The sequence below is a fragment of the Stenella coeruleoalba genome (assembly GCF_951394435.1).
Source record: "Stenella coeruleoalba genome assembly, chromosome: 15".
Classification (NCBI taxonomy): domain Eukaryota; kingdom Metazoa; phylum Chordata; class Mammalia; order Artiodactyla; family Delphinidae; genus Stenella; species Stenella coeruleoalba.
In genome coordinates this window covers 64,776,385-64,797,733 of record NC_137161.1, presented here as the reverse complement: position 1 = coordinate 64,797,733, position 21,349 = coordinate 64,776,385, and the positions used below count along the sequence as shown (strand labels likewise).

At 47.3% G+C, this 21,349-nt stretch overlaps 1 protein-coding gene across 1 annotated transcript in view; it reads left to right on the top strand.

The window, feature by feature from the left end:
* The window catches only part of SYT17 (synaptotagmin 17), an 86,084-nt gene that overhangs the window by 38,984 nt on the left and 25,751 nt on the right, over positions 1 to 21,349 (top strand). Inside the window, exons 6-7 of the mRNA XM_079945415.1 lie at positions 7,519 to 7,639; positions 9,764 to 9,919. Coding sequence (XP_079801541.1) covers positions 7,519 to 7,639; positions 9,764 to 9,919 — 277 coding nt within the window. The remainder of the gene's footprint in view (positions 1 to 7,518; positions 7,640 to 9,763; positions 9,920 to 21,349) is intronic.

The following is a 21,349-nucleotide window of genomic DNA, read 5'->3' as shown; positions in this document are numbered from 1 at the left end:
GACAGAAAAATATCTGGATATTTTTGATATGTTTTAATATATTCTTTGACCCAGTGATCTCACCCCTGGGTTTTATTAGAGGGATGTAATCTAAAAGAAGAAAAGTGCCAAAGTGCCCTATTTTAGACCATTAAAAATAACCTAAGTACCTAGTAATAGGAAAATGGTTAAAATAAATTGCAGTATTTCAGCCTAATGGAATATTCTAAGTAGACATTACGAATGATACTTGTGATGTCTGGGTAATAACTTGGAAAATGTGTGTGTCTGTTTATTTAAGTTTTAAAATGGTCAGGGGTGGTATTTCGGAATTCACCTGTGCTGTCAATGCAGCTATGCAAATATTGTTTTGATTATTGACAAGGACTGGAAAAGAGTCTGAAAGCGGGGCAGTGGAGAAAAGAAAGCATTTGATGAAATGTGTAACGTGCTGCGATTGTGGTTGGATTTCGCTTTTTTAAAAAATCCGTTCCTATTTTAATGTTGTTTGTGCAGTAAATTAAGAGACAAAAGGTTTCTCCTGACCCACGGGGACAAAGACGGTGGGCGCACAGCAGCTGTGTTTGGCATCGTTCAAAGTACGTGCACACATCCGAAACCCCCTCTGCTAGGGGAGCAGGAGCCGGGTGCCATTAGAAACACTTCAGAGGAAGTATGTCAGGAGGGGAGCTGGGCAGTTATTTTCCCCAGAACGTGTCTTTTGTCCCACATGGTTTTCTTTGATTTCCTTTTTATTGATTAGAACTTAGCTGTGTTCAGAGGCTGCAGAGAGACCGAAGTTCTCTCTGGGTGGAGAGTGGAGGAGCATTTGCACAAGCCAGCTGCGGGGGGCTGGCAGGGCGGTTCTGGATTCATCTGAGTAACTTACGGGCGGTCTATTTCAGTTCTCCCAAGCCCACCCCACGTGATTCAACCAAATGAAGCTTATCAGGCTCTTAAAAAGGAAACGAGGCCTATTTGTGACGTTGTCTTGAAACGGGAAAAGGTAGAAGTGTCACCAGTCACCCAGGTCCTTCTCCCACCTCAGCTTCAATTCTCTGGAGGTTGGGTAGGACAGGCGACAGACACTGTGCCGATGACCCCTCTCGGACCAGGATGTGGTGCAGGAAGCCTCCACGTTGGGGCCGCATAGCTTGTTCTCGTGGCCCCTGGATTGTAGTTCTTCCACGTGCTCGGAATGTAGTGGTGGAGAGACGGACACTGTCTTTGCCTTTATGGAGAACAGGAAAACATCCGACGAGGACGAGTGCCATGAAAGAAAGAAAACAAGGTGATGTGATAGAAAGTGATGGAGGCAGGGGGCTCTTGTCCACTGGGTGGTCATGGAAAGCCTAGAAGAGGTGACATTTGAGCTGAGATTCCCAGGCTAAGGGAACAGCAAGCCTTGGGGTAGGAGCGGTCTTCTGTTTTCAAGGGATAGAAGGCAGAGGTGGCAGCTGGATGAGGTCTGAGACGTAAGCAGGGTCAGATTATTTAGATCCTGGTAGACAAGTGGTTCTCAACTGGGCACTTTTACACTGCGGGGACCTTTGGCAATGTCTAGAGACTTTATTTGTAAGGAGAATCCTCACTAATTTATTTTAGAAATCCAAATTATTCACCCTCTTTGGCTACTTTATTATTAGTAGCAAGTTACGCGGGACTTTATGTTTTGAAATCAAGAACCTTCAGGATCAGAGCGGCAAACGGTGCCAGGGCTGCAGTGAAGGATTCCCTCATTCTGTTCCATCTGTGTGGAGTGTGCCTCCCTGCAATAGTTGCTGGACAAAATCCTACTTATCTTTCTTTTTTCTAGCTTTATTGAGATCTAATTGATACAGAACATTGTGTAAGTTTAAGGGGTACAATGTGATGACGTATATAGATGTGTACATTTTGAAGTGACTACCGTGATCAGCTTAGTTAACACATCCTGTCTACCTGTTAGGGATTAACTCAAATGCATCCTGAGCGAAGCCGTCCCTAGTCATGCCCCTCCCAGGAGTGGGTTGTGCTTCCGTCTTGCACTAGGTCTGGTTCATATGGTTCCTTAACAGTTAGGACCTATAACATTTTTTTAGTTGAAGTGAAATTCACATAACATCAATTTAACCATTTGAAAGTGTACAGTTCAGTGGCGTTTACTACATTCTCAACGTTGTGTGACCATCACCTCTCTCTACTTCCAGGACATTTCTATCACTCCAAAGGAGACTCTGTACCCACTAGGCAGTCACTCCCCATTTCCCCCTCCTCCCAGATCCTGGCAACCACTAATCTGCTTTTTGTCTCTGTGGATTTACCGATTCTGCCTATCTCATGAATGGAATTACACAAGATGTGGTTTTGTGTCTGGCTTTCACCTAGCATCATGTTTTTAAGGTTCATCTACACAACACTGTAGCATGTATCGGTACATCATTCCTTTTTATGACTGAATAATATTCCATTGTGTGGATAGACCACATTTTGTTCACCCATTCATCCACTGATGGACATGTGGGCTGTTTCCACCTTTTGGCTACTGTGAGTAGTGCAGCTGTGAAATTCATGTGCACATATTTCTGTTCTCTTGAGTATGTACCTAGGAGTGAAATTGCTGGATCATATGGTATCTGTATGTTTAGCCTTTCATGGAATGGCCAAACCGTTTAGAGTTTACAGCAGAGCAGCTGTACCATTTTACATGCCCACCAGCAATGTACGGGATTCCAATTTCTCCACATCTGTGCCGACACTTGTTATTTTCTGTTTGTTTTTTTAATAACCATCCTAGTGAGCATGAGGCCCCTGGAATTTTTATTTTTTTATACCTTCCTTAGTCTTCCCCAACAGACTGACGTGTTGATGGCTGGGGTTATGCTGTAATTGGCAGCAACATGGTGTGAGAGTTAATGTAGGGGCCGAGCTCGCATCCTGTCCTACTTTATGATTTCTTGAGTCACTTGCCTTCTCTGAGCTGGAATCCCTTCGTCTGTAAAATGGAAATTTCTAGGGCTATTGAGGGGAAGAAATGAGATTGAGCCTTAACTTGCCAGGGTCAGTGACTGGCCTAGGGTGATTTCTCCATAAAGGTTTGCTGTAATTAACCATGTTCATAACTTTCCAGGCCCAGGCCCCAGTAACTTGAATAAATGTTTGTTAAATGAATCAGCCCTTCGATATTGCTCAATTAGCCTTCTTTTCTGTTTCTACCAACTGTTCCCCAAATTCCAGACAGCTGTCTTGCAAACTGATCACTCCCAAGACAGAGAGAAAGAGTGGCTCGATCAAGGGAACGGCTTCCCTGGAAAAATAGAACATGAAAACCTTGATATGCTTGTGTTGGGGGCGGAGCACCGGGAGGGCACAGGGAGCTTGTGTCCTGCTAAGGGAAGGAAGACTAAAAGAAGCTCTTAGATGACAAACAGCCTTCTTAGAAAGGTGATGACACCAGGAAGCTGCCTCGTTGAGGGTTCAGTCAATGGCCTCAGGGGCGGGAAAGAGCAGCTCTCTAGCTCTCTCCACTCCAGAAAGCACTCTCCACTTAGAGAGGGCTTGAGGGCCTCTTAGGCGCTGAGGGCTCAGGAGCTGGCCTCAGGCCCCTCTCTCTCCATCCATCTCTTGAGCTGGCAGCCGGGGGTGAGCAGGCTCCCACCCGGTCGGCCGCCGCGCAGCTTTCTCTGGCTCTGGGGACGCTTCCAGAATCCACCTCTTCTCACCCTCCTTCCCTGTGTTCTTGAACACACCGGCTTGGTTCTTCCCTCTTCTCACTTGCTGTTCTCTCTGCCTGGCGTGTCCCCCGCCTCCAAGCTCACCTCACAGAGAGGCCTCGCCCTCCGACCACCGTGGCTCACATAGGGGTCCCCACGTGTGCCCGATCGGTCACCACTCTCTTGCCTGAGTTTTCTTGCTTTCTTTTTTAATATTTATTTTCTTTTTTAATTTTTATTTCTTTATTTGTGGTACGTGGGCCTCTCACTGTTGTGGCCTCTCCCTTTGCGGAGCACAGGCTCCGGACGCACAGGCGCAGTGGCCATGGCTCACGGGCCCAGCCACTCCGCGGCATGGGGGATCTTCCCGGACTGGGGCACGAACCCGTGTCCCCTGCATCGGCAGGCGGACTCTCAACCACTGCGCCACCAGGGAAGCCCTATTTTGTGTTTTTAAATGAAATATTTCTAACGTAAAACAATAAAACAAACACCCATGTACCCATCTCCCAGACTTGACAAGGGCTAATGTTCTGCGCTACTTGCTTACTTTAGATCTTTCCTTTTAATCAACTTTATCGAAGTATAATTTACATACAATAAATACATACATTTTAAATATATAGTTTATTGATTTGGGGGCAAATGCACCTGTGTAACCACTACCACAATCAAGATACAGAATATCTCCATATCCCCAGAAAGGCCCCTCACCTCCCGTAGCCTGCAGGAGTTTTCTTCCTGGTACTCAACATTATCTGAAATCACCTCATTCATGACTTTTTTAGTCTGTTTCCTGTCTGTCTTCACCGCCAGAGTGTATGTTCTACAAAGGCAGGGACCGTATCCCATTCCCAGTCCAGGCACATGGTAGGCCCACAAGCAGTCTATGGAAGCCGTGATATTGTCTTCATTATCCTTGTGTGTACACATCCCGACACACATGTCTGAGGATATCTGTGGGGTAGGTTGCTGGGAATGGAACTATTGGGTTAAAGAATATTTACTCTTTTCTTGTTATCACAAAAGAGACATCTACCCCCCTTTCTCTTGTCTATCCAGGGTTTCTCAACCTCAGCACTGTTGCCATTTGGGGCTGGATCATTCTTTGGGGTCCAGGACTTACACTAGATTTGGGTATCCTACAAAGGGAAGGGTTCCAGGAGCATCCCTGACCCCAGTTGTGACAACCCAGAATGTCTCCAGACATTGGCAGATGTCCCCAGTTGAGAACCACTGGTCTGTGTACGTGGGCTAATTTCTTGCCATCCTAAATTGTTCCTCAGTTGAGCCCATCCATAACCAAACTACCCTCAATGACTGGATTGGTTGAATCCATTTTTTGCCCTGTTTATGCAGCTCAGCTGACTGAATTACAAGTCCTGATCGCTGTCTTTACAGCTACATCATCAAAGGAGATGCTGGTTTGTTTTAGAAGCAGGGAAGGCATTACTCTGACTTATAAACCTGGGAGGAGCAAAAAGTCCACAGGACATGAATGGCTTCTCCATGGCCTGGGCACCAGCATAGTTCACAGCATTCTTTGCCTGAGGACAAATATGTCTTCAGGGTCATGCTCTGAAGATGCGGCATCTTCCAGGCCTTCGAGAACAAGAATGGAAACCCCTAGCAAATGCGTAAAGGGCTCTGAACTTCTTTGTTTACTCAGGACACTGAGTTGGCCGTTTCTTTCTTGAAAAATCTGCAAGCTTATGTGCCCAGAGCTGGACAGCAGGAACCTAAAGGGTGAAGGAGGACAGGTGGGGACCCAGTGACGTGAAGAGGCAGGTCCCATCTAGAGGGCACTGCATTGTGGCCAGATGTTGCCAGGTGGGAATGTGGGCCCAGCCTTGCCAGACCTTCCTGTTTTTCAAGAAAGACAAGAAATCCAGACTTTTTTTAGTGTGAAAAATCTTGATTCTTAAATTTTATAATTATCAGCAAGGAATTATCTGTTTAAACATGATGTGAACCAAACAAAACGCATCTACAGGCTGCCAGTCTGCAACCTCTGAGTTAATTTACAAGGTTGTTTCTTGTTTGGGGACTAAGTCGCTCGGTTCAGAAATCTTTTCGTTTGACTCTTCATCTAGTCAACAAATCTTTATTGAGTATCTACGGAGCATTGTTCTAGAGCTTCCGCTTGGCATTAATTTGCTCAAATGACTGACAGCAAAAGGGATAGAGATTATGGGTGTGTGAGTGGGTTGGTGGATGAAGAACGGATGGATAGATGGATAGGCAGATAGATCAATCTGATCTTTTAGAGATACATGCTAAAATATTGCAGATGAAATAATGTGATGTTTGGGAATTACTTCAGAATAATACAGGGAGTTGAACGAGGGGATAGGTGAATCAAGATTGGCCATGTGATGATAATTGTCGAAGCTGAGTGATGGTGGCTATGAGGAGGTTCCTTATACTCTTCTGCCTTCTTTTGAATATGATTGGAAATTTCCCATACTAAAAATATTTGTTTTAATGTCCTTATCAGTTAGAAATGCACTCTGAAAGAGATATAGGTAAAATGACGTCATGTCTGGGACTTGGTTTAAAATATTCAGCTAAAAATTTTCACAAGTCAGGGTGCAGATGTGCTATGATCTGAATGTTTGTGTTCCCCTCCCCACCACCTACAAATGTGCATGTTGGAAACCTGACATCCAGTATGATGGTGTTAGAAGGTGGAGCCTTCGGGAGGGTGATTAGGTCATGAAGGTGGAGCCCCCCTTGAATGGGATTAGTGCCCTTACTAAAACTCCAGAGAGCTTCCCAGCCCTCTGCTGAGGATACAGTGAGAAGTCCGCAACCCTGAAGAGGGCCCTCACCGGACCATGTAGGCACCCTGATGTCCCAGCCTCCAGAGCTGTGAAAAATAAATTTCTGTTGTTTATAAGCTACCCTGTCTGTGGTATTTTGTTATTGTAGCAGCCTGTATGGCCTAAGACAAGATGAAACATCCTTCAGCAAAATGTTGATAATTGGTACAATTGGGTGATGGGTATGTGGAGATTCATGGAACTGGCGTGTTTAATTTGTATACGGTTGAAATTTTCTACAGTTAAAAAAATGTTTAAAGGGATAGAGAGGTGGGGACCTCTTGTTTCCAGGTACTTTTGGAAGTATGGAGTCATACACTGGGTGCGTATGTGAATTTCCCATGAGTGTGGTAGTGTTGACAGCAGAGGAATGGGTACTCTTTAACAAGGGATGTCACAGTCTCAGCTTGCCTTGGTGAGGCAAGAAGCATGGGCTCTGTTGTGGACTCAGCCTGCAGGTTGAGAACAGATTTCTCACCTGGATGGTTTCCCTGCAGGGTGGTCTTCCTCCCTGTTACCCCGCAGGGAGGCAGAATAGCACAATGGTCAGAGAATCTGGAATCAGCCTCCCTGGCTCCAGGTGCCAGCACTACCACTTTCTAGCTGTGTGTAGCTTTGGACATGTTTCTGAGCCTCTGTTTCCTCTGAGCCTCAGTTTCCTCTCTCATTAAATGTAACACTCATATCTCACAGACTCGCTATGAAGATTGAACTAATAATTACATGTTAAGTACTTAGCACAGAGCTCGACATGTAGCATTTATTTATTCTCATTATTGATGCTTTTGTTCTTACTACATTGTGGCTGCTCTGAAACATTCTAAGAGCAGAACGAACTTTCTGAAATAGATGGAAGAAAATACGTGGGGACAGAGGCTAAAAGAAGTCAAAGAAAGAGGCACTTACTGTTAGCTGATCCACCCACAGAAGTCCATTTGTGAGCTGCTAGAATCAGTTTCCTGCGTGATAGGTACAAAAAGAATACAAAAAAAATGCACCTTCCTGACCATCTCCTTCCTCCGCAGAATGAGGTAGAACTGGGGGAGCTGCTTCTGTCACTCAATTATCTCCCGAGTGCTGGGAGACTGAACGTTGATGTCATTCGAGCCAAGCAACTTCTTCAGACAGATGTGAGCCAAGGTTCAGGTACTGTGTGGCCTCTCCTTCCCCCATTTCTTTAACAAGCCATCTATGTTTGTTTGACACAAGGGACCTGATTTTCTTTTTCTGCCTCCTGGATACTATTAATTAACGCGACCCTTTGAGGGCGAAATAGCGTCCGTATCTAGGATGTTAGTGCAATAACGATCGGTTGTTTCTTAGGATGAGGCAGGTAAGTGATACCATTCCAGTTACTCCATTTGAAGCAGGGGTTTGACCGAGACCAGGTGTGATGACTACTGAAATCTAGATCCTCTTTGTGTACACATGCAGCCCCAAAGAAGTTAACTTGCCTTTCCAGATGCTATGCAATGTAATGCAGACACCATGCTCCAGGTGGCGGTAGCGTGCACTGACCATGCATTCTAATCTGTGAGAGCAGTGGACACACCCTGAGGTTCTTTTCCCAGCCCTTTTCAAGAGTAGCGTAAGTCTTTATAAATCCCAGCTCTGAAAAGGCTGTTGTATTTAAAGTGCCTATAACACACCAATTCAAACGTGACTTTGAATGAAGTAGAACAGATTCCATTCCATTTGTATGTAGCTTTCCCATGACAGCAAAGGATATTATCATGAAAGCAGCCACGGTTGCTCAGTAGGGGAAGTACCGTCTTCTCTAAGTGCCGTAGCTGAGATAAATTACTTTTGCTATAAAGTGACAGCTGAATTTAGAAGACAACTTGTATTCTCAAAAACCACATTATAGGGCTTCCCTGGTGGCGCAGTGGTTGAGAGTCCGCCTGCCGATTCAGGGGACACGGGTTCGTGCCCCGGTCCGGGAGGATCCCACATGCCGCATAGCGGCTGGGCCCGTCAGCCATGACCGCTGAGCCTGCGCGTCCGGAGCCTGAGCTCCGCAACGGGAGAGGCCACAACAGTGAGAGGCCCGCGTACCGAAAAAAAACACATTATGAAAACAGGTTTTGAAGGGACCAGTAGAGGGAATGGTATTAAGGCTGGAGAGTTTCAGAATCACCACAGTGGGAGAGTCAGTGTGATAAAATGATTAAAGGCTCCGGAGTCAAACTGCCTGGAACCAAAGCCTAGTTCTACGGCTTATAAATAATGTGGGCTTGGGGAAGTTATATATACTTCCCCATATATAAGTATATATACTTATAACCTCTATAAGCCTCAATTTCTTCATCTGAAAAATTGAGATAATAACAGTATTCATCTCACTGGGTTGTTTAAACCAATACAAGATTAGATAATGTACATGAATCTCTTTGTAAACCATAAAGTGATCTGAGAATGACAGTTATAATTCTGTTTTTCCCTGTACGGGCTATGGGCTCACTGACATGTTAATGGGTCTCTAAGGGCAGAAAACTAGGACAGGCTCTGGGTCTAGCTCTTCTTCCACTAGCCTGATCTTAAGCAAATCATTTCCTGTCTTGAGTCCTGAGTTTCTTCATCTGTAAAATGAACACAATGCCTGACACACGGGAGGAGCTCAATAAATTTTGGATGGCTAGAGTAAGAGAGAAAGGGGTGAGCAGAAAAGCAGCTGGATGGGAAAAAGGAAGAATATGTAATAGATGGATAGATGGGAAAATGGATGAATGAAAGGAGGAGTGGAAACCTGGAATGGATGGACTGATGAGAAACGAAAGGATGGGTCAGTGGTTGGGCTGTCAAATGGATGGGAAGTTGGATGGATAGGTGGATGGGTGGATGGATGGATAGGTGGATGGATGGATAGGTGGATGGATGGATGGATGGATGGATGGATGGATGGGTGGATGGATGGATGGATGGATGGATGGATGGATGGATAGATGGATGGATAGATGGATGGATGGATGGATGGATGGATGGATGGATAGCTGGATGGGTGGATGGATGGATAGGTGGATGGGTGGATGGATGGATAGGTGGATGGATGGATAGGTGGATGGATGGCTGGATGGATAGATGGATGGATGGCTGGATGGATAGATGGATGGATGGATGGATGGATAGGTGGATGGGTGGATGGATGGATAGGTGGATGGGTGGATGGATGGATGGATAGATGGATGGATGGATGGATGGATAGATGGATGGATGGATGGATGGATTGGGTTTCCTGATCTCCAATGCTATGATTCTGCATCCAATTCTCAGATCCCTTTGTGAAAATCCAGCTGGTACATGGACTCAAGCTTGTGAAAACAAAGAAGACATCCTTCTTAAGAGGCACAATTGATCCTTTCTACAATGAATCCTTCAGCTTCAAAGTTCCCCAAGAAGAACTGGAAAATGCTAGCCTAGTGTTTACAGGTAGGTAGTGTTCCAGACATTGATGAACTGCAGGTGAGGCATATTCGGTGTATTGTCCTAGGGATAGAAGGTGATCTAGAGAGGGTGATGTTTAAGAACTTCGCATCTGGTATTCAGCTACCTGGGTTTGAACTCACCATTTGTGGACTTGGAAAAGATTCATAGAACCACAAAGTATAATTGTTACAAATGTAAATTTTGGAGCCAGATTTCCTGGCCCTTCCACATAATTACTAAAGTCTTGGGCAAATTACTTAGCCCAGGGGCTTCCAACCCCCAGTTTGTGGACTGGTACTGGTCTGCGGCCTGTTAGGAACCAGGCTGCACGGCTGGAGGTGAGCGGCGGGGGAGCAAGCGAAGCTTCATCTGCTGCTCCCCATTGCTCACATTACTGCCTGAACCATCGCCCCCATCGCTCGTATTATCGCCTGAACAACCGTTCCACCCCCAACCTCCGTCTGTGGAAAAATTGTCTTCCACAAAACCGGTCCCTGGTGCCAAAAAAGTTGGGGACCGCTGACTTAGCCTCTCTGAGCCTCAGTTTCTTCCATCTATAAAACGTGAGCAATAATAGTACTTGCTTCATAGGTTTGTCGTGAAGATTAAGTAAATTGTGTCTTTGAGATAATAGTAAGTGCTGCGTTAGCTTTGACACTATGATGATTCAAGTGGCTTATGGTCTAATAGGGAAACTTGAGAAAATAGGCTCACCTAACTCCGAGAGGAGGATTTTGAAAGGCTTCCCAGAGGACATGGTATTTAAGTAGAGGCTTCAGGTGCCACACTCTGGCTGAATCTATTGTTTCCAGCGTGTAATTTAATCTACTGTTTCCAGAGTGTATTAGTTATCACCCCAAACTTTAGTGGCTTAAAATAATCAACACTTATTATCTCATAGTTCCTGTAGGTCAAGAATCCAGTCATAGATTCGCTGGGTGCTTCTGGCTGAGGTTCTCTGGCAAGGCTGCAATTAAGGTATTGGTGAGGGCTGCAGTCTCATCTGAAGTCTCAACTGGAGGTAGGGTGGGGATCTGTTTTCAAGATCTCTCACATAGTTGTTGGCAGGAATTGTTCCTTGCAAAATGTTGGCTTGAGACCTCAGTTCCTTCCTGGGTGTTATCCAGTGACCTTGCCCACATGGGCTGCTTCAAAGGGCAGTGCACAACATGGCAGATGGCTTCCATTAGAGTGGGCAAGTGAGGGAGTAAGAGAGGGTAAGCAAGACGGAAGCTCGAGTCTTTATGTAACCCAGTCTTGGAAGTGACGTCCTATCACTTTTGCCATATTCCACTCATTAGAAGCAACTCGCTAGGTCCAGCTCACATTCAAGGGGAGGGGAGGATACAAGCGTGTGAGCAACTTGCTAGGTCCAGCTCACATTCAAGGGGAGGGAGGATACAAGGATGTGAGCAACTCGCTAGGTCCAGCTCACATTCAAGGGGAGGGGAAGATACAAGGGTGTGAGCAATACGCTAGGTCCAGCTCACATTCAAGGGGAGGGGAGGATACAAGAGTGTGAGCAACTCGCTAGGTCCAGCTCACATTCAAGGGGAGGGGAGGATACAAGGGTGTGAGCAATTTGCTAGGTCCAGCTCACATTCAAGGGGAGAGGAGGATACAAGGGTGTGGATACTGGAAGGCAGGGATCATTGGAGCCATTTTAGAAGCTGCCCCCCCCCACCCGGCACAGGGTAATTAGTAGAAGTAATGGTTATTATTTCCCGTGTCCTTTTCATAGACGTCCCCTGTGTGGTTGCTAATATTCATCGTAGTGCACCCTGTCAAGTCAACATCATCCTCGTCCATTTACAGGGCAGGGGCCTGAGGCCTAAGACATAAGCAATCCACCCAGGGTCTCAAGCTGGTAAGAGTCAGGATTCAAGCTCTGGTCTTGCTAGCTCCTAAAATCAAGGGATCTGCATTTCCTCAAACACCCAAGTAGTGCTGGCATTAGGGATCTGACATCATACTTTGAGGAGTCCTGCTCCAGAGTAATTGGGAACCTTCATCTGTTTAGATCCAGTCTAGAATCCTTGGCGCAGGTGTCCCAAGAAAGCAGGCCATGGCTGAAAAATCCTTGCATGCAATCCTTCCACTGCACAAGCTCATCGCTTCTCATCCCCAAGGTTGCTAATGTTCCGTGCTCCAAGACCCCTCCGAGGCAGGCTGGTTCTGGGCTTTCTCAAGACCTGTCACCCAGAGAGTCTGTATCTAATCAGGGCCACCTGCCCTAGCAGATGTAATGATTTCTGATAGAGCCTGTGATGGCGTCTGTCCAGACTGAGTTACCAACAGACAAGGACCCCACTCCCTGGAAGGTTTCAGGTCAAGACAAGACAGTGATTCCACTGACTCCTTAAAAGTAGCCAGCAGGCAGTGGGAACCATATTGAACCAAGACTGGATCCAGGTATGGAATATCGATTCCTACATCCCTCCTGAGAATAAAGGACTTAACGTTGCACCTTTAAATCGGGAAGGGGTTCGGGCAGGGGGTGGGTTGCATTGAGAGAGCCTGCGTGGAAAGTCCTGACACTTTCGTATTTTACTTAAAATTTTATGACAAAAGTAGCACATGCTTGTGAGTGATACAACCGAAGGATGTGTATGGACGGAGAATCAGAAGAACAGAGGGGTTCATTGCATAGCCTGGGTGCTGACTTTGTGGCCTTGGGCAAGAGCTGCGCGCTTTGGTTTTCTCATCTGTAAAACAGGGATAACCATACAAGGAGACCTCAAAGGACTGTTATGTAGATTAAATGAGATCCATTCATAATCAATGCTGAGCACTGTGCCAGGCACAAAGCAAGCCCTCAGCTAACTGTTCACTATTAGTAAAAGGAAATTTTACTCTCTTCTTCACCCTCCTTCCAGGCCCTTCTCCCTGAACTCGCCACCTTTAACGTCCCGGTGTGTCTCACTCCACACTTTTCCCCTTGTTCACACAAACGTCATCCACATGTGGAAGGGTCAGTTCTTTGAAAAAGTTATTCATTAATCCAGAACTGTGTATTAAGCAGTCCCTGCTCTTGTGGAGGTTTCTGGACCATTCTGTGAACGTCACTCTGAAACTTGCTTCTGTTTCATTAACAATGAACGTGTTCAGTCCCTCCAGGTCAATGCAAGTATGAATGGATCTAACTGTTTTTAATAACTGCATCATATACCATCACATGGTATACTGTGATAAAACGCCAAGGTTCCTCATTCTGGGGGCGGGGGTAGGAGTGTATGACAGCTTCAGAGCATGTGATAGGAACTCTGGAGTACCCTCCCCAGAAAAATACACAATAGGACAGAAAATTTTGCACACAGTTCAGAGGTGTTTTGAACCCCCTGAATCCCATATGTGAGGCCAATATGGCAGAAGCCTCAAACCGGAGTGGCACTCCCAGCCCCGCCTCCCCAACGTACATCTCTCATTTGACATCCCCCCTCCCCCAACTTTAGGGGGCAGTTGTCAGCTGCGGCCATCAGCAAGGCCTGTGCTCTCCATTTGTGGAAGACCTGCTTCTCTCCTTTAAAGGTTGGCGTTTCAGGCCCCTAGCTCGGGTTTCTCTCCTCAGGTTAAAAGCCCATTGAAAATATTCTTTGTAGAGCAGGAAGGATTGCAGGCCTCTGTGCCCCCTTAAGCAAGGAATTCTCAAGCCTGGCTGTACTTTAGAATCAGCTGGGAGCTTTAAACTGCTACCAGTGGCCAGATGCCACCTCAGAGACTCTGATTCAGCCGGGCTAAGCTGGGGTCCTGGGCTCTCTATAAATATCTATATTTTTAAAGCCCCCCAGATATTTCTAATGCTCAGTCAGCCTTCCGAGCCACAGCTTTGAGTGGAAATCCCAGCTGGGGTGGCATTTTACATAAAGGCCACTGGCTGGAATAATAAAGAAATGTAGATTAAGCTGGTATCTATCTAGGCAAAGCTGTGATTCTCCTGAATTCAAATGCATAAGGTTCTAACTTGCTTTATTTATCCACTGGGGGAAAGAGCTGTCACCTCTAGGCTAAGCATCTGAAAGCCAGTCCATTAGCATGTTTCCAAACACCTAACAAAAGGAAGGTTGATCTGCAGTTGAAGCATTTGTGGAGAATCCTGGTAAAAGCCTGTAATTAGCTGGTGGGCTGGGCTTTCTGAACAGTTCCTTTCGTGTGTGGGTTGAGGGTTCTTCTGCAGGTTGCAATCAGGTGATTTCTGCAGCTTACGTTTAAAAGAAAAGAGGGGAAAAATGGCTTTTTGACTCCTGAGACAGCAGCCTGAGGTCCAGAGGCCTTCCAGGTAGTCAAGTGGAGTCACTGGGCTTATTGGGCTGTTATTGGAAGTAGGAGGAAAAAAGAAAAGAAAGAAAAAAGGAAACGTAGCTTGATCACAGCTCTTCGAAACATTAAAAATAGAATTGCCATATGATCCAGCAGTTCTACTTCTGGGCATGTGCCCAAAAGAATTGAAAGCAGAACTCAGACATATTTGTACACTCGTGTTCAAAGCAGCCTTACTCACAACAGCTAAAAAGAGTGGGGATGGGAGCAGGCAACCCAAGTGTGCACTGATGGATGCATAAATGGGTAAACGAATGTGGTGTGTCTATACAGTGGCATGTTATTCAGCCTTCAAAGGAAGGACACTGACGCCTGCTCCTACGTGGATGAACTAGAGGACATTATGCTAAGTAATAAGCCAGATATAAAAGGACAAATAGTGTGTCATTCCCTTTATATGACGTACTTAGAGTAATCAAATTGATAGGGACAGAAAGTAGAATAGAGTTACCAGGGGCAGAGGGGAGGGGAGAATGGGGAGTTAGTATTTAGTGGGTACAGAGTTTTAGTTCGAGAGGATGAAAAGATTCTGGAGATGGATGGTGGTGATGGGTGGCTGCACAATGCGAATTGTCTTAACGCCACCGTATACCTTACAATGGTTAAAATGGTAAATTTTATGTTACATGTATTTTACCACAATTTAAAAAAAGGAGAGAGACAAGAAATGTAGCTTGAGCTCCGCAGAACCCCAGTGGTTCAGCATAGTTCCTGGATGCTGAGGCCAGACCCTTGCAGACTGTCCTCCCTGAGGGGGTAAATGCAGTGGTTAGGGGCCAGACCCTTGAGCCAGATGCCCAAGGTTGAGTCCGTGATCTTGGCACTTTCCTTGGCCTCTCTTTGCCTCAGCTTCCTCATCTGTAAAATGGGGACAGTGGCCCTTACTTCAGTAGATGTTGTCAAGCCCGAAATGAGTTAATATATGTGAAGGCTTAGAATGGTGCTTGGCTCAGAGAAAGTGCTCCTTCAGTATTAGCTACTATTATTGCTACTTGATAGACACCAGATTTATGCAGCCAGATGCCATCTTAAAGCTTCTGAAAGAAGACAGGTAATTATACATAAATAAATAATATGTTCTACCCACTTTGTCAATTTAGAGTCTGAGATTCTGTGGAAAGTCCAAAAAGGAAAGGACTTATTTTACAGACTTACCTGGGTGGGGTATTGTCTCATCTTCCTGTCCCTCTCCTTCTGAGTGTCAGAGGAAGACCCTCTGTCTGCTTGGAGGTGAAGTTTGGGGGAGATCGCTAGGTTAGAAGGAACTAAAGTTTATGTCATGCTCCTCTGGCCCTATGCCTCTGTCTGTTTCCCCTAAGTACCCTGGGCTTCCTGGCCTTCTGAAAAGCATTCAAAGCTCTTACTCATCTGGTGACCTTAGTCAGGAGGCACTTAGCTTAGAAAAGATTCCCAATGCCTGGGGGCAGCAGGAGTGGGGACCCGCTGCCTACAGGCGGCCTCTGACGGCAGAGCTGGGGGCGGGCAGGGTCCAGCTGCCCAAGACAGGAGCTAACCAGGCATCCGTCCCCACCAAATGAATTTTTTTTGAGCACCTACTATGTGCCTGGCACTGTGCTGGATGCTCCTTATTCAGTAGACAACCAGACGTTCCTGACACGTGTTCTCATGGAGCTTCCCTCTGGAGGGAGACGTCAATCCAATGCCACAGCAAAGCGATGTAATTGTGAGTTGGCCTAGGGGTTATGAAGCAGAGAAGCAGGGCCTATTGTAGAAGTGCCCGAGCCAGTCTGGGGAGTGAGAGGAGGTGACATGTGAGCTGGGAGCTGAAGGGTGTAGGGAGGGAGAGGAGATCAGGCAGGGCTGGAGGAGACATTTCAGCCTGGCGCTGACGGGCGCTAACCCATGCCCTGCTGCCCTCCCGTCCTGTTCGAATTTCTCAAGGCAGCTGCCGTAGGAATTGGCCTGGGCATAGGCTTTGAAGGGGGCCTGTCAGTGATAACCAGTGCCGGGCGGCTGCAGAACACCGGGGAAGGGAAGCCAGGCAATGAATGACACCCCTAGCTTTTTGCCAACGCTTAGTGTCTCTAGCCAGGACTAGAGAACTTGGCACCTCAGACTTTCACATGCAACGGCGTTCCCCAGGGAATTGTTAAAATGCAGATTCTGACTCCGTCTGGGGCGGGGCCTGGGATTCTGCATTTCTAACAGCAGCCTGGTGTGCCGATGCCGCAGGTCCGCAGACCATGCTTTGGGGAGCAGATATGGAGAGACCCAGAAAGTGCTCAGGGTGAGTGACAGTCTTTCTGCCTGTGTTAGAAAGAATCAGACTCTCCAGCTGTGATCCTCACCTCTGCACATCATTAGATTTCTTAACCCCATCTGTATATTCGTTATTACGTGGGGACTTAAAAAGACCCTGATGCCCAGGCCCTGGCCCTGAGCAGCCGAATCGGCCAGGGCATTTGTATCTGGGGGGTGTGTGGATGTGTGTGTGTGTGTTTATCAAAGCTTCCCAGGTGGACCTCTTGCACAGCCTGGGTTGGCAAGCGTTTGCCCGTCCTGTTCTTCCTCCCTCCCGACCCCACTGTCTGCTTGGAGGCTTCCCAGGGCCCTCTGTGAGAGCGAGTTCCAAGGCACCTGGTCTGTTTTCCATAATTGCTTGGCTTTCTGCAGCTGTAGCATCAAATTGGTTAATTGTATCTGCTGGTGAGATGAGACGGGTGGGAGGCGTGGAGGAGAATGAGAGGGGAGGTCTGGAGCACAGTGTGCCGCCCTCTTACCTGGAAAGACCTCAGGGTTGAATGGGCAACAGAGGACATGCTGGAAAAGTGTCGGGGTTTGAGAAGTGGAGCAGTGGGTTTCTAGCCGAGGAGAGAAGGGCAAGCCAGTCTGAGAGGGGCATAGCCATTCTGTGAGAGCCAGAAACGCCGTTGAGATCAAGATGCTGTGGGTTTGTTCTGGGACACAGATGTTCCCCAGCATCTGGCCTCGGCCCACCTATGCCCTGCCCCCTTTCTGCAGCCTCCGCAGGCTCTGACTTCTCCCAGCCCTGCTCACTCGGTACCAGGCCTAGCTCTGCCTCCTGGAGAGATGGTCGCATGGCCACTCAGAGTATGGATGGAAGTGAGATGCAATTTGGTTCAGATGTCACCTTTACCACTCAGCAAGTGCCTGTGACCTTGGGTAATTGGTATCCCTCTTCTGAGCCTCAGTTTCCTCCCCTGTTATAACATTCCAGTCTCAACAATTCATATAAAGAGCTTTAGGGGCTTCCCTGGTGGCGCAGTGGTTGAGAGTCCGCCTGCCGATGCAGGGGACACAGGTTCATGCCCCGGTCCGGGAAGATCCCACATGCCACGGAGTGGCTGGGCCCGTGAGCCATGGCCGCTGAGCCTGGGCGTCCGGAGCCTGTGCTCAGCAGCGGGAGAGGCCACAGCAGTAAGAGGCCTGCGTACTGCAAAAAAAAAAAAAAAAAAAAAAAGAGCTTTAGGCAGTGCCTTGTACATAGTTAGTGCTCAAGAAATACCAGATTGGGTTTCCCTGGTGGCGCAGTGGTTAAGAATCCGCCTGCCCATGCAGGGGACACAGGTTCGAGCCCTGGTCCGGGAAGATCCCACATTGCTGTGGAGCAGCTAGGCCCGTGCGCCACAACTACTGAGCCTGCGCTCTAGAGTCTTCAAGCCACAGCTACTGAAGCCCTCGTGCCTAGAGCCCGTGCTCAGCAACAAGAGAAGCCAGCGCAATGGGAGACCCTCGCGCCGCAGCGAAGAGTGACCCCCGCTCGCGGCAGCTAGAGAAAGCCCGTGCGCAGCAACAGAAGAACTAATGCAGCCAATCAATAAATCTATAAAAAAAGAGAGAGATACCAGATTGATGATGATGGTGAGATTAATGGACGCTGCCATAGAGGAGTGGACCCTGGAATTACACAGACTTGGGTTTGCATCTTGGCCTCACTGTTAACCAGCTGTGTGACTTCAAGCAAATGACTCCACCTCTCTGAGTCCCAACTTTCTCTTGTGTAAAATCTAGCAAATCATTCCTATTATGGGGATTAAAGGCAGATCATCATGTGGACCTGTCCATCCCGGAAGTGACCCCTTAGAAATCCATACCTGCTGTTTTAATAATCGCAATGTGTGTGAGTTGAAACACTGGCACTTTTGAGGTTACTGGCTCAGCCCAGCTGCCTGTGGTTGTCTCCCTCACCTAATCACCGTCACCCCAGAGCTGCCAGCTGGTACAGCGTCCAGGAGCCAGGGATGGACACTGAAGCTGTGTGGACGCAGCCACAGGGCCAGGCCGGCTTGTGCTGCCTTTAGTGCCCTGGGTTTGGCAGTGTGTGCGGGGCTGGCAGTAGACACTTGGCTCCAGACCCAGTCACGGGCAGTGAGCGGCAGAGTGGGAAGACTAAAGCCTCCACTTTCTAGCCGGAGGGCCTTGAAAGTGGGCCCCTGGAAGCCAGAATGAGAAAGATTGCAGAGAGGAGGCACTCCAGGAGGGATCCCATAAGCTTATGTATAAACTCCTGAGCTCATCCCAAGCTGCGCGTGAGTGGAGATGGCCCTGCACAGTGTATCAGAGACTTCGAGAACTGAATCACAGGGTAGACCCCTGGGGGACACACGTGAGGCACACATAGGGATAGCACTGCAAAGGCTTTGCAAACTGAACTGACATCGGAATGACAGCACATGAAGGCAGGTTAGAACTTGCAGTCTGAACCTAATCTTTGATCAGTTGCCTGCTACAGCTAAAAAAATCAACATATTCAGTAGGATTTCGACAAGACCTAGACTCTCATAATACAAGATCGAAATGTCCAGGATACAGATTACCTGGTTTATGAAGAACCAGAAAATCTGGCAAGTTCCTAGAGTAAATATAATCAGCAGACACCAACCACAAGATGACCCAGGTATTGGAATTATCAGACAAAGACATTAAAGCAGCTGTTACAACCATGCTTCGGGAAGTAAGAGTGAACCCTCTTAAAAAGAACGATAAGATAGAAAAGACAGCAGATCAACAGATATAGAAATAGAAGATATAAAAGAAAAAACCCAAATGGAAATTTTAGAACTGAAAAGTACAGTCACTGAAATGAAATATTCACTGGATGGACTCAATAGCAGACTGGAGGAAACAGAGGGAAGAGTTGGTGAACTTGAAGAGAGATCAAGCGAAATTAGGCAATCTGAACAACAGAGAATAAAAAAAATTCTCTGGGGGTGGGGGAAGATGAAAAGAAGGGGAAAAAAGACCTATGGAGAAATATTAAGAAGTCTAATATTTATGTCACATGAATCTCAGAAGGAGAGAAGAGAAACAGTGGGGAGCATTGGGATGAGGATGGATGACCCCAGCTCAGCAGGACCACTACTGTCCTTCCCTTCCCAGAACACATCAGCAAGTCATGAGTAGACAGTATTGCACTGTGGACAAAGTCAGCCAGACCTGGCTTCACACTCTGTGTGATTGTGGGCAAGTTGCTTTACGTCTCTGAGCCTCAGTTTCCTTGTCTGAACAATGGGAACAGTAATACTGATACTTGTAGTTATCGTGAGGCTCCTATGTACTCAGTATCTCATTGAATCTTTCAGCAACCATATAAGGTGTGATCTCTTTGATGGCCATCTTTCAGTTGGGGAAACTGAAGCTCAGAGAAGGGAAGTGCAATGAATTGAGTCAACTGCAGAGCCTGAGAGAACATCCCCACAAGACTGTCCTCGCTTCAGGCTCAGTGGTCCCCAGCTCAGGGGTCCCCAGGACCACCCTCACTTCATGCCAGTTGGCTACAAGTTCGCAGTCCCTGTGACCACCCTCAGGTTTAATAATTTACCAGAATGACACACAGAACTCAGGAAAGCACTACTTATGACTACAGTTTTATGATAGCGAAAGGGTACAAATTAAAATCAGCCCAGGAAAGAGACGCACAGGGCAGAGTCCAGGGGATCCTGTCATCTTCTCCCTGTGGAGTCATGGGCAGCGAGCGGTACCTCCTCCTGGTCACTAAGGGTGACAGTGTGCACAGAGTGTTGCCAACCAGGGAGGCTTACCGAGCCTTTGATGTCCAGCGTTCTGACTGGGGCTTGATCACACGCTGTCCGGTGGCTGACCTTCCATCTCTAGCGCCTCCCGGAGGTCCAGCTCGTGTCTTAGTCATCACTTTCTCCAGGGGTCTGAACTGAACTGCAAGGCCAAAAGCTCCCATCATAAATCACGTTGTTAGTCCCATGGCCAGAGCCCTGAGACACACAAAGGCACTCGGCAGGACATTCCAGGGGCCTGGAGATCACCTCCCAGGAGCCAAGGGCATTGACCACCCCTCGCTTTGGGTAGGTGAATTCTTCACTGCACAGCAAGTAACTAGTCACTTGTGCCAAGTCACCCAGCTGGTGAGTGGTTGAGCTGAGCTTCCCACTCAATCTGTTTGATTCCAAAGCCTTCCTGACTGTTCATCGTACACTTAGGTGTGTATGAATCACCTGGGGATCTTGTTAAAATGCAGGTTCTGAATCAGTAAGTCTGAGATGGGACCTGAGCATCTGTATTTCTAATAAGCTCTGGATGACCCCAGTGCTGGTGTGAGGCCCACAGTTTGAATAGCAAGAAGACCTTTTCTCTGTTCTCCCATGTTACCCCAATACATCTAGAGCAAGGAAGCCAATATGAGTTTGGAGAATTAGCAGAGGACAGATCAAATAGAGCCTGTAGGGCAAGAAGCTTGTCATTGTTCTCTAAGTGCTTCGAGACGCATTTGGAGGGGTTTTGACCGGGAACTGATAGGATTTGGATAACGTTTTAAAGTATCATTCCAGCTGTTGAGCTGGGTTGAAGGAGAGCAGGAGGGGGGAGCGAGGCTGCTCCCCACCATGTGCGAGGCTGTGGTGCTGGTCCAGGGGAGAGGTGACGGTGGCTTGGACCAGGGAGGTGGCAGAAGGGTTTCAGAGAAGTAACGTGGTAGGATGTAACTACATAGGCAGAGTCAACAGAACGTGCTGGTGAGTTAGATGTAAAGGACCATCCTCTATCTCAGCAAGTTACTTCAGTCTGAACCACGATTTCCTTACCTGTACATCTCAGTTGCCACCTCACAGAGTGGAGTGTTGCAGGGACAAAAGGAAATCCTGTATGTAACATGCTTAGCAC